This window comes from Salvia splendens, chromosome 13 (genome assembly GCF_004379255.2).
Source record: "Salvia splendens isolate huo1 chromosome 13, SspV2, whole genome shotgun sequence".
Classification (NCBI taxonomy): Eukaryota; Viridiplantae; Streptophyta; class Magnoliopsida; order Lamiales; family Lamiaceae; genus Salvia; species Salvia splendens.
The window spans coordinates 20,375,531-20,388,652 of record NC_056044.1 but is presented as its reverse complement, the minus strand read 5'-3'; the positions used below and the strand labels follow the sequence as shown (position 1 = coordinate 20,388,652).

Sequence of the window (13,122 nt, the reverse complement as noted above, 5' to 3'; positions counted from 1 at the left end):
TTTCACATGACATTGCTCTAATAACATAGAAATAATTTCATCATCTCGCATGATTGTTATTATTATTGGTTTTTTATGATAAAAATTTGACAATCTTTTTAGCCTTAACTAGCTGATTGACTTTACTATGATTATGGTACTTGTATTACAACCGAGCTCTAGTGAAAAGCATGTTGAGGAGAAATCCAAAACTTCATCATAGTGTAAGCTCTGCATTCATTGATTACATCTCTCTTCCCTGCACAAGTACTTAAGTAGCTATTTAAGTTGGTAGATATCCTATATTTTATTTGTTGCTATTCAAGTTGAAACTTCAACATATTCGTCCATAACCACATCCTCATTCTAGCTAATTCTCTATCTATTATGACCTATCGAGGGAATAAGGCAGTGAGAGGAATAAGTTTTAATATTGTTTCCAACTGCACTTGCGAGATCTGCTCTACCTTGATCTTTTTAGTTTTGTGGACGTCTATTAATGAAGAATGTATTATGCATGCCTCTCACTTGCATATCATCTTTATGCTATTCACATTACTAATACATGATAGTAATCATGGCAGGCTGCAGCACTTCTCAGTCACCAACACCTTCAACCCTATGTACTCAGTGTCCACCTCAAGCTCAATTCCCCAGGCGCACCAGTTTTCCAAGCAAATGGGCCGTAACAGAAAAGTATAACACTAGGTCAATTAGATTTTATTAAAAGAAAATGATAGAAAGAAGAATGTACAAATGATAAGGAAAAATAAGCAAATACAAAATATATATTGGTTCAAACCATATTTCCTAGTTAAGAAAAAAAATACATCACAAAAAAGGTTCATCATACAGAAAATAAATATTGGTTCAAAACACATTACTAAATTCAAAACATCATAGTAAATTCAAAAAGGCTTGTCTTAGTCTAAGTCTCTGTTAGGAGACTGCTTGTTAGGCTTTGGTTGGGCATGAAGAAAACTGAAGTGCAGATTATGGCGTGTCTTCCACGTTGGCTCGGTTCTTACCAAATATCTGCTTCCAATCGTCAAAGTAAGGCCATGATTGGGCACGCATGAACCTTGCATATCCATCATTCTGCAATAAAAAAAGTAAGAAATTTTGCATCACTTATCATACCTTTAATTAAGAAGAGATTTTATTAGTAATAAAACAAGAGTAAAGAAGTATAGAAGATTTGAGAATGATAGAATCACTTTTTCTCAAAATAGAAGAAATAAAATAAGCCCCGTTCTAATCACGGTGAATAAACAATTGGCAAATTTATTTTACTTCTTCCATCCAACAAAGACGTGATATGTATACTACAAATTAGATCATTAGACACAAGCATACCCTCACAATTTCTGCCCCCTGCTGGTCATCACAGTCGATTTTGTGGTCTTCATTCAAATTAAAAGCGACACCGCTCTGCTTAAGGATATATTCAAGAGTGTAATAACTCTTTTTCCAAGCAGACACATTTGATATGATATCGGGATAAACCTTCAGATCTGTTGCCGGAAACTCGCGATGCAGCGCTCCTTCCAGTTTAAGAAGGTATCCACCGCGAAATCCATGATCTGATTTCCAACCTTGAACAACAAGATCCTTCAAGGTCGTCAGTAGAACCTCTTCCTCTCTATCAGTCCAAATACGTTGATTCAAAATACCTTGAAAATCAACCATGTTGCCTAGAAACCAACGACGTCCTGTTTGTACACGACGATCACACATATAGTGAAAATACAAATAATTTGAAGATTTTTAGGAAGATTTGACGTGTATGAAGTGTGTGCATAATCTTCTTGTTAAAATTATTTACAAAACATGGTTCAATAACAAGAGTATTTACCTTTCAAGAATAATGCACAAGAAGAACAAGAAGCCGTCGTGCGTGAGTATTAAGGAGGGAAAAAAGAGGGCTGAAATTGGATGTTCAGTTTTTTTCCCATGTAGAGTATATATAGGAAATCAACATATTTGATGATTTAGGTGTTGAGCAATCTGCCGTGAGAATAATGAGGGAAAAAAGAAGCCAAATGTGATATTCTTTTAGATTGACACGTAAAATATTATGGAATTTTAAAAATTTGATTAGGTCAATACAAAGGATAATCCAGGAAATAAATGAATTTATTAAGGTCAAATTTGTCATTGCATATTTATTTCTTATTTGATAACTTCCCTATCAAACAAAGTGGACTTTTTAGAAAAATAATTAACTACGTTATCAAACGTGTTATTAAAATTATATATTTTTCTAACTTGGCTTTAAATCTTGATCACTGACTAACCTAGTATATCCCATGTAGCCCTAAAATGGAGTGCTACTATATTTTATAGCGACTTTTTCGGAAAAAATCCTTTCCGACGTGACGTCATTTTTGGCCATTTTCCATTTACAGATCATAACAGAAACGCATAAATACTCAAATTAATTGCGTATGTGCAATCTTTTACCACAGATTATTTTACTTTGTGATTTGCCCACTAACAAAAAATCCATTTTAAAATCGTACAAATATTTTTCATCTTGAAATTATAATTTCTAAACTCTCTTTAAAACTCCCACAATCAACCATTCAAAATAGACCTTTTTTTCACAAGTAGATGCACATTGAGAATGAAATCGAATTGTAGAAACAAATACTCATACTCAAATTTATGATCTACTCTAGCGAAAATAGATACTCACCATGTGAAAATTATATAAATAAAAATCAATAATAGTATATCTATATTACTATATATATCCACATTCCATATCATATCAATTACTACTACTATTATCAAAGTCCCATTTAATTTACCAAATCCTCAAGATTCCCATGACCAATCAACCATTGGCGGCTCCGCCGCCGCAAACCACCGCAACCGACCTCCCAACAACCGCCACCGCCGCCCCTAAAACCAAGTCAAAAAAGCTGACCCTCATCCCCCTCATCTTCCTCATCTACTTCGAAGTCGCCGGCGGCCCCTACGGCGAGGAGCCGGCCGTGAAAGCCGCCGGCCCCCTCTTCGCTATCCTCGGCTTCCTCATCTTCCCCTTCATCTGGAGCATTCCCGAAGCCCTCATCACGGCGGAGCTCTCCACCGCCTTCCCCGGCAACGGCGGCTTCGTCATTTGGGCCGACCGCGCCTTCGGCCCATTCTTCGGCTCCTTAATGGGCACATGGAAATTCCTCAGCGGCGTCATCAACATCGCCGCCTTCCCCGCCCTCTGCATCGACTATTTAAAGCGGATTTTCCCGATTTTCGGATCTGGAAAACCTAGAACCCTCGCGATTTTGATCTCCACCGCGATTCTCTCCATTTTGAACTACACCGGCTTAGCAATCGTCGGCTATGTCGCCGTCGGATTAGGCGCAATCTCCCTCGCTCCGTTTCTAATCATGTCCGGAATCGCGATCCCGCAGATTCATCCGCGGCGGTGGATCAGCCTAGGGCAGAAAGGAGTGGATAAGGATTGGAATTTGTTCTTCAATACTCTGTTCTGGAACCTCAATTTTTGGGATAACGTTAGCACCATGGCAGGGGAGGTCGAGAATCCGAAGAAAACCTTTCCGTTAGCGTTATTCTGCGCGGTGATCCTAACTTGTTTAGGCTACATCATCCCTCTCGTTGCCGTCACCGGCGCAATCGAAGCCGAGCAGAGCCTCTGGGACACCGGATTCATGGCGGACGCGGCGAGGACGATCTCCGGGCAGTGGCTGAAGCTCTGGATCGAGATCGGAGCGGTTTTATCCGCGATCGGGCTGTTCGAGGCGCAGCTGAGCAGCAGTGCGTATCAGGTTTTAGGAATGGCGGAATTAGGTTTTCTGCCGAGGTGGTGCGGCGTGAGATCGAAGTGGTTTGGCACGCCGTGGGTGGGGATTGCGGTGTCGACGGCGATAGCGGTGGGGGTTTCGTTCATGAGCTACACGGATATTGTGGCGTCGGCGAATTTTTTGTATAGTTTGGGGATGCTTCTGGAATTCGGGGCGTTTTTGTACCTGAGGGTGAAGATGCCGAAGCTGAAGCGGCCGTATAAGGTGCCGTTTGCGCTGTGGGTGCTGGTGGTGATGTGCTTGGTGCCGTCGGGGTTTCTGGTGTACATAATGGTGATAGCGAAGAAGACGGTGTTTATAGTGAGCGCGGGGATGACGGCGGCGGGGGTGGCGTGGTTTTTTCTGATGAGGCTTTGCCAGTCGAAGGGGTGGTTTAGGTTTGAGAGAGTGTTGGGGAAAGAAGAAGAAGAAGAAGATGAAGAGTAAGTAAGAGTAAGAGTGTCTATATGCTTAACTCTCTACTTTAACAGAATGTTTTCATGCAACTAACTATACATAGAATGATTTTGCATATTCTGATTGAACAATGAACAACACAATGTTTTCAATCTTTTGAATTGTGAAATATACACTCTTACTTAGTCTTCACCAGTATAATTGACCCATTTTATATTTATATTCTACTACTAATTTATTTCACTTACATCATTTTTAATTGTTAAATTATACTATGTGAGTTAAAATGGAACCTTTATCTATGAGCTAAAGAAATACTATATGACATGATAGATTTAATTATAAGGATTTTATTTTAAATATTTGTCACTTAACAAAATAAAATTATGATAAATTATTCGAGGAATTCGATAGTGTTTATGTCAATTCCCCGGTGTGAAGCAATATTCTAACAATTAAATCTCGCCAAAAAAATGAATGAGAGTATCACTTTATACTTGAGAGTGTACTGATGACTTTTTGACATAAAATTTAACTAAAACATCAAAATCAATGTTAACGATTCCACCCATTTAGAAAAGCACCTTTTTATAAATAATAGTCATACGGAATAGTACAAAGTTTAAAAATTTTAATTACCGTTGGGATCTAGTCGATAATACTCCCTACTACGTCCGTAGTTAGAAGTCTCATTTCTTAGAGGCATAGATTTTAAGAAATATTAATAAAAGTGGATGGAAAAAAGTTAGTGGAATAGAGTTCTCACTTGTATATATTAGTTTTAATTGAAATGTGAGTGAAATGAGTTAGTGGAAGGTGAGACTCTATAACCATTTATGGTAAAAGTGAACCGGGACTCTTATTCGCGGACGAACTAAAATGAAAAAACGGGACTTCTATTCGTGGACGGAGGGAGTATACTTTTAAATTTTAATTTAGAGTGAATTTATTCTAAAAATTGCAATTTATTAAGTTTCTAATTTTAAAAGAATATTACTTTTAATTTAGAGTTAATTGATTCTGAAAAGTGCAATTTATTAAGTTTCTAAACTTAAAAGAATATTACTTTTAATTTAGAGATAACTGATTCTGAAAAATGCAATTTATTAAGTTTCTAAATTTAAAAGAATATAATTGTAAATATAAAAAAAAATACAAAATATCATTTGAAGTCATTTTTCTTTCCTTTTCTATCCTACGATTTTAAAAGATACAATTGTCAAATTCCTTTTATCTTTTATTTCCTTTCCTTTCCTTTCCTATACCTTACTCTTATTTCTTTTTTCTTTTTTTTTCTCACCTCTCTTCTCACTCATCTCTTTCGATTTTCATGCCACTATTTATTGATATTTGAGCCTTTTCCATATTTCATTTTTTTTTTTGTTATCTTAGACTTAGACCATGGCTCAAGCGAAAATTCATGGACCACACTCTTATTTTAACAATTGGTGACTATGTTTATGGTCGAGCACTGTCGGCTCTACGAACTTCTTGTTAGGAAGAAATGAGTAGATTAATGTTGATGTTTGTCTCATTGTTTGCTTTGTATTGATTATTGAATATGCATTGGTTGGAACTTTTCATATTCATATCATTATTTTCAAAACCAACTTTACTTTCTTATGTAGTGTATTTATATTTGTTAATTTCCACAAAATAATTTTTATTAACTCATAATACCAGGCTAAGTTAAGGACCAAAATGATTGAGTAAATCGGGCTTCAATTTAATTTTAGCTCAAACAAATAGTAACATATACCACTATCGAAATTAATACTGATATCTCATCTCAATGTCAAAGAGTAGTGATAAATTAACAAATTTATATATACAAAATTAGGGTATTTTTGTCTTTTTCTATCATATGCAACAATTAAGGAATTTACCAATTTTAGTCATAGCATTAATTTTACATTATAACCCCTTATGTTGATTAAAGAATGAAAAATAATACTTTCAATTAGAATTCAAAAAGAAAATGCTTATATAATTTTAACAAATTTTTTTATTATATTTAGACAAATATTTTACATCATGTTTTTTTCTAGTATTAACAAAAAAATTTGAAACAAGTTGAAAGAAGTACAAGAACAAAATAAAAAGAGCGAAAATACTAATAATTAAATTAAATTTATTAAATCAAATTAAACAAAATATAATAGTGATAAATTATAAAATTATTTGTAGATTAATTTTGCTAGTACATTATACCTGAATTACCGTTTTTTTATCTATAAAACAATTTAGTATAAACTTATTTTTCAGAAATTTATTCAAATTATCCTTTTATTCTATAAACTAATAGATTTATATCATTTTTCATTTGGATCTCTCACGTACATTGGATTTTAATTCATTTCTTTCAACTACTTTAATTTTTGTGATTTGGAATATAATTTGAAGCTTGTAATTTTAAATATTTTCTGTATATTATAGCACATGGAGAAATATGCAAAGAATGGTCAATACATGGCCATTTAATATCATTATCGAAAGTATGTTAATGAAGACATGATTATATATTTTGAATATATAACTAGTAGTACTACACTTGAAGAATGTTTCACATGCCTAGGTGGACGTGAGTGTGACGACCTTCCATCATCGAACTACCTCTTATGTATCATTTGATGCACTATAAAAATATAGTAACAAATTATTAATCATTAGAAATTAACAATAAAATATCAATGATTTAAAAAATAATACATGAGAATTTCTAACCAAAAGAGTGTTTTCCTAATTTATACTTTGTAAAAAAAGAACATTTTTTTATATTCATATTATTGTGATAGTTTTAAAAAAGGAATATAAAGTTGTTCCATTAAAATACTATGGATGATTATTCTATCTAAAATTTTATGTTTTAATAAGGGTGAGTATAAATTCAATTACATAGTATTTGTGCAGCAATATAAACGAGTAATGAAAAAAAATATAAATAAGGTCAAATTAGTCACAAAAGTATGTAATTAATGATGCTATCTAATCAAAATAAATTAGTATTATCCTTTTTAAATTTAAAGGGCATTTTGTGTATACAATTTTTGTAAATTTATCTTTACTCAATGTCAAATTACAAACAATTTGGGCCACCTCTTTATTAATTATTCCCTCGAGTTTAAGACATCTTATATCCAAACAAGTTACTCATTTAATTTAACTAACTTGCTTTACCAAAAGTTTTATAGTTCAAGACAATTGTTTATTGTGCTCGAAATTGATTGCAACTCGCCATATTTTATGTAAACCTTACTTTTGAAGCACCTTAAAGGAATATAATTAGGGTTGCCCACTGTTCGAAAACCGGCAGTTCCGCCACCTTAAAGGGATATAATCAGTGTTGCCCACAGTTCGAAAATCGGCGGTTCCGGTTTGGTCGAAGGCGGAACCGGACCGTGAGGCTATTTCACGGTTCCGGTTCCGGTTCCGATTCGAAAACCGGCGGTTCCGGTTTCGGTTCGGAACCGCCGGTTTTCCGGTGGTTTAGGCGGTTCCAGTTCGAAAATTAGCGGTTTCGCGGTTCGATTTTTTTTTAATTTGAATTTGGATTTATACAATAAATTGGAACAAGACAATGTATAATTCAAATAGAAATAAGACGAATGAGGAGAAAATGATATCAATTTTATTGAATTTGAGTTGTAACGGACAACGATACATTACAATTTACAATAGATATACAACTTACAAGTATACAACATACAACAATGTAATATAATTTACAAGTGTCGTCGGACTCGGAACGCAAATAAAAAAACATGAAATGGGGGAAAAAATTGAAAAGGGCTTGAGCTCAACTTAAACTTTCAAAGTTAAACTTTTCAAATTTAAGTTGAGTTGCCTACGTATCCACAATTTTATTGAGGAATCAAAGCCCACGTAGTTCTCTTACCTTGCATACCTTTTTGGTCGACCGTGATCGCCGTTCACCGCCCCCCGTCATTGCTATTGTTGAGTGCTCTCGCTTCTGACCTCGTCATCGCCATCGGAGGAAAATTCTTCACCATCACTCTCTACACGGAAGTCGAAATCCGGCTCTTGTGCTCTCATGTCCGCCTTTGCCCAATCATCAAGTAACAGTGTGGCTTCCATGTTCTTGGTGGAGAGATTGCTCCTTTATCGTCGAGGACACAACCGCCGACACTAAAAGCTTGCTCAATGGCGACGGTGGAAGCGGGAACTGAGAAAATCTCCTTAGCCATGATGGAGAGTATCGGAAACTCTTTGTCATGTGTTCCCCACCAATTAAGGACGTCAATTTGTTGAGTAGGAGGACCTGCATCTTGAAAAATAGAGCGCGATTCCAAATATATATCTAACTCACTAGTCGCTCTAGTCCTATTGGTTGTAGTACCGTATACATCTTGCAATTGTGATACTACGTCTGGATCAATCATGACATTGCTAAAATTCCCTCCACCAAAATCAAATGTGGAAGGACTAGGAGGAGCACGTACCTGGTGAGCGGTGTTATACCGCATTTCATATTCCGCGTAGAGAGAACGAAGTGCACTATCTAACCTTAGTTTGATTTCATCAACATCCGGAATACTTAGTTCGAAACATTCTCCTCTTGTCAAGCCCATTTCGCGGAGTTGAGAAAAATTCAAATCGTGCAAACAACTATAGTACATGTCTAAAATTTTATAAACACCATGCAACTTCCACTTTGGATCCAAGCATTTTGCAATAAACAACACATTTGGAATACGGGCAAAATATTTTAACCATTTTTCAACCATGTAAAACAAAATAGCCTTCAACTCAATGAATTGAGTATTTTTCACACATGTCTTAAAACCAATTGCCACAAACATGCAATGCTCCAAAACGCGCACAGAAGTAGGATAATAAACACCGGATAACTCAACAGTGGCATTTTTGAAAGCGCGGAATAATCGAAACAAATCCATGCTGTGGTCCCAACAAGCGGGTATCAAAAGCAAATCAGAAGGAACATGAGGGCAAGTTCTAAAAAAATCACATAAATATTCAATGTGGTTCAAAGTCGACTCCAACATATCATACGTCGAGTTCCAACGAGTTGAAACATCCAAACGAAAGTTGGTGTACCTGCATTGCTTCCTATGACAATATTTCTTCCAAGCTCTACCAATAGGAGCTTTGTTATGAATCAACTTCACAACAGTTCTAATAGGATCAACATACTTTTGCCACAAATCGATCGCATCTTGAACACACAAATTCAAAATATGGGCAATACATTACACATGAAAATATGTTCCATCAATAACAGGAGAACATGCACTGATTAGTTCATCTATACTAGCAGTGTTAGCGCTAGCATCGTCAAAACCAATGGAAAAAATTTTATTGATCAATTGAAATTCATTCAAAACTTGAATGATCAATTGAGCAATTGCTTGTACAGTGTGTGGTTCGGGAAATTCACGAAATGCAATCAAACGTTTGTTCAAAGTCCAACTGTGATCAACGAAATGCACAGTGATGCCCATATACGATTTTTTGCAAAAACAATCAGTCCACACATCAGAGCAAATAGAAACTTTATGCCCTAAGTTAACAATAAACGTACCTAATTGTGCCTTCTTTTCCATGCATTATCTAACAACGGCTCGATTCATAGAAGTTCGACTCAATTTTCTTGCACCGGCATTATAAACTTGTCGCATACTCAACTCAAAAGCATCGTTATCAAAAGCATTGAATGTAAAATGTTTCATAACGGCAAATCTAGACATCACATTAAGAGCATTTTTGTGATCATATTTCAAAAGAGTATTGCTACACATACCTGATGTTTGGGATGAACCCGTCCCACTCCCGGTCCCGACATGTTGAAAGTTGAGTTGAGTTTGGGTTGGAGCGATACCAAACTCGACCGGATGCGCTTTCTCCATGTGACGGGTAAATGTACCGTATCCTCCACCCTTTCGGAATGTGTACGTTTTCGCAATAGTTGCAATACACATTATAAGTGTCAGGATCGTTACTATCTTGTACCTTCTTGAAATGTTTCACCATGATGTTTGAGGTTAAAGACCTTTCAACTGGTCTGGGAGGTTGAGGAGGATGTCCACGACCACGACTACGGCCACGACGACTCCTTGGTGGTGGTGGGGGTGGCATTTCTTGAACCTCTTCTACCTCCCCCCCTCCTCCTCGTCGTCATCATCATCATCGTCGTCTTCATCAAGATTCACAGGGGTTGGAATTTGTTGAGAATAGGCACCGCGACCGAGAGCACTACTACCGGTACCAACATAAGCATCGCCTTGGGATTGAGAGCGAGAGAGAGCAATAGCATGTGCCATATCTTGCTCTTCTCGATTCTACAAAATAATATTTGTATTGTAAATATCAAATAAAATTATGAACAATAATGTAATGTAAATCAAAATTAATTAAATTAGTAGATAATAAATATTAACCTGCCACGCATCCATGTTCATTTGAGAAATCTCATCAATAACGGATCTCCGAGATGGCCTCTTGGACTTTCCCTTTCCCTTATCAACACGACCTTCTCGGGATGAAGACATCTTGATATGTAGAAATGTAGAAATATGAAATAATATATATATTTTTTTGTTTTAGCAATTGAGAAAGAAAGACAACTTATAGAACTACGGGAACAAGTATAAATAACAATGCGTAATAAGAGTAGCACTTGAGTAATTAAATGGAAGCACAATAGCACAAATGAGAAATTGGAGACAAAGAGAGAGAATTGGGAGATTGAATAGAGAAACTCTTATTAACACAAGAGTTGGGTGAATGTAAATGAGGATAGAGGGGGGTATTTATAGATAAAAATGGCGGGGGGGGGAATGGAAGAATTCGAATTTGAAATCTGAAAAAAAAAATTGAATTTTCAGAAAACCGGCGGTTTTGGCGGAAAACCGCAGGTTTTCGGGACAAAACCGCAGGTTCGGTCAACAAACCATCTGCCAAAAGCTGCGCCATATCGCCTCGTGTCCCGCGCCGCCACCGAAAGCCACTAAACCGGCGGTTAACCGCCGGTTTTCACGGTTAACCAGTGGTTTCCGGTCCACAAACCGCCGGAACCGGCCGGTTATACCGTCTGAAAAGCTGCCCCCTCGGCCCCATCCCTAACGCCTTGGTTTCCGGTTCAAAAAATCATGAACCTGAACCTGACCGCGACCCGAATTGCGACGGTTCCGGTTCGAGAAAATCGCCACGGTTCCGGTTCGCCGGTTAACCGCCGGAACCGGAACCGGAACCGGTGGGCATCTCTAGATATAATCAACATGAAATAAGTCAATACACAATTTAATGCAATAACAATCCTAGCATATATACTCGGTAATTATCAATCCCTTCGTCCGCCATTCAATGTACTCCTTCCGTCCCAGCTAAGATTATACATTTCTTAGTTGACACGAGATTTTAGAATGTGTTGGTTAATATGTTTAATTGTAGAGGGAAAATGTGGGTGAAAGTATGAGTGAGAGGGAGAGTTGAAATATTTTTAGTTTGTTGCACTCAAAATATCCACTTAACATATTTAGAAACAAATTAATCTCTCCTCATTAAACTACTCAATCACATTTGTCACTCTATTTTACCATACTCAACTACTACACCCAAATTTTACGCCATTGAAGAATAAAGAATATGGATATTTTGAATGGGACGGAGGGAGTACTTTTTTCAAAAATAAAAATATGTAATTTTATTTGGGACAAACTAAAAAGAAAACGTGTTATCTTAGTAGAAATGGAGAGAGTAATATATTTTGGATTGTATAATATTAAATATTCCATTTTACTTTTATTATTTTTAATAAATAAAATTTACATTCTACCAATTCATATCACTCATATTTTTCTACCAATTTATATCACTCATATTTTTGTACTCCATATAGTATATACATATAATTTTATACTACTAAATTTTTTTACATTTTCTAAAATTCATGAAGGTGAAAGTGGGAAAATAAATACTACTACTACGTATATTGACCAACATTTGGGAAAAAAATAAAAGAAAATAATCCGGAGTAAAAGAAAGCGATGACAATAGTTAAATAAATTGTCAAAATATGGGTTCTTCAGAAATGACAAGTAATTGTAGTACCAAATAATATATTTGTTCGCAACTTGAGCAGCGATCTATCCACAAAGTCGATGGCAAGTTAAATAAATTGACAATATATGGGATATCTAGAAAAGACAAATAAAATAATTGTAACAAATAAAATATTTATTCGCAACTTGTGCAGTGATCGATAGTATCCTCCTACAGTCCTACACAAATTGTATCCTACCCAGGGGCGGAGCTACGGTGGGGCATGGGGGCCCAATGTTGGCAAGTGGTCTCCTTTGAATCATGCTTGCGGTGAGGTGCTGAGTTCGATCCTCACCCACGCCATAAATTTTACTATTTGCCCAATGTTAGTAATTCATTTATTGTCAAATCATCCTAGACGTGCTATACTTACCAAATGACTTTTAAAGATTATTTTAAAACTTTTACCTAATGCTATATTCTAATTTACTTTTTATCAAATTATGTTTTACAGATGTGCTATTTTTACCCAATAATTTTACTGTCAAATCATTTTTAAGAGGTGTATTATACTATTTAATTTTAATCAATGATTTTTAATGATTATAGTTTGAAAGGATGTTATTTGTTCAATGATTTGTAAACATTGTAATATATATTATATTTTAAACTGCTTTGTTATTGGTATTGTAATATAATTAATAGTTTCATCAAAATTTTCTAATATGTACAATTAAGCAATTTGCTTTACTTATGAAAAATTTAATTTTATTAGTAGGTAAAATTCTTTTAAAGGTAATCACAAAATGCTTATATCAATTATTCTTGATTAGATTAAATTTGCTTGATATGCATTTATTTCTTGAGTATTACATATCTGAAAACATACCTTTAATTT

General features: G+C 35.5%; 1 protein-coding gene across 1 annotated transcript; it reads left to right on the top strand.

Moving 5' to 3' along the window:
* Window positions 1–2,778: 2,778 nt before the first annotated feature.
* LOC121763008 (probable polyamine transporter At3g13620) lies at window positions 2,779–4,400 on the top strand. Its single transcript, XM_042159051.1, has one exon. The coding sequence runs from the start codon at window positions 2,811–2,813 to the stop codon at window positions 4,233–4,235; it is 1,425 nt and encodes a 474-aa protein (XP_042014985.1). The 5' UTR covers window positions 2,779–2,810; the 3' UTR covers window positions 4,236–4,400.
* The last annotated feature ends 8,722 nt before the right edge of the window (window positions 4,401–13,122 follow it).

Bases quoted from the DNA above. Each gene is read 5' to 3' on its own strand.
- LOC121763008 (XM_042159051.1), top strand. From the start codon at position 2,811: ATGACCAATCAACCATTGGCGGCTCCGCCGCCGCAAACCACCGCAACC.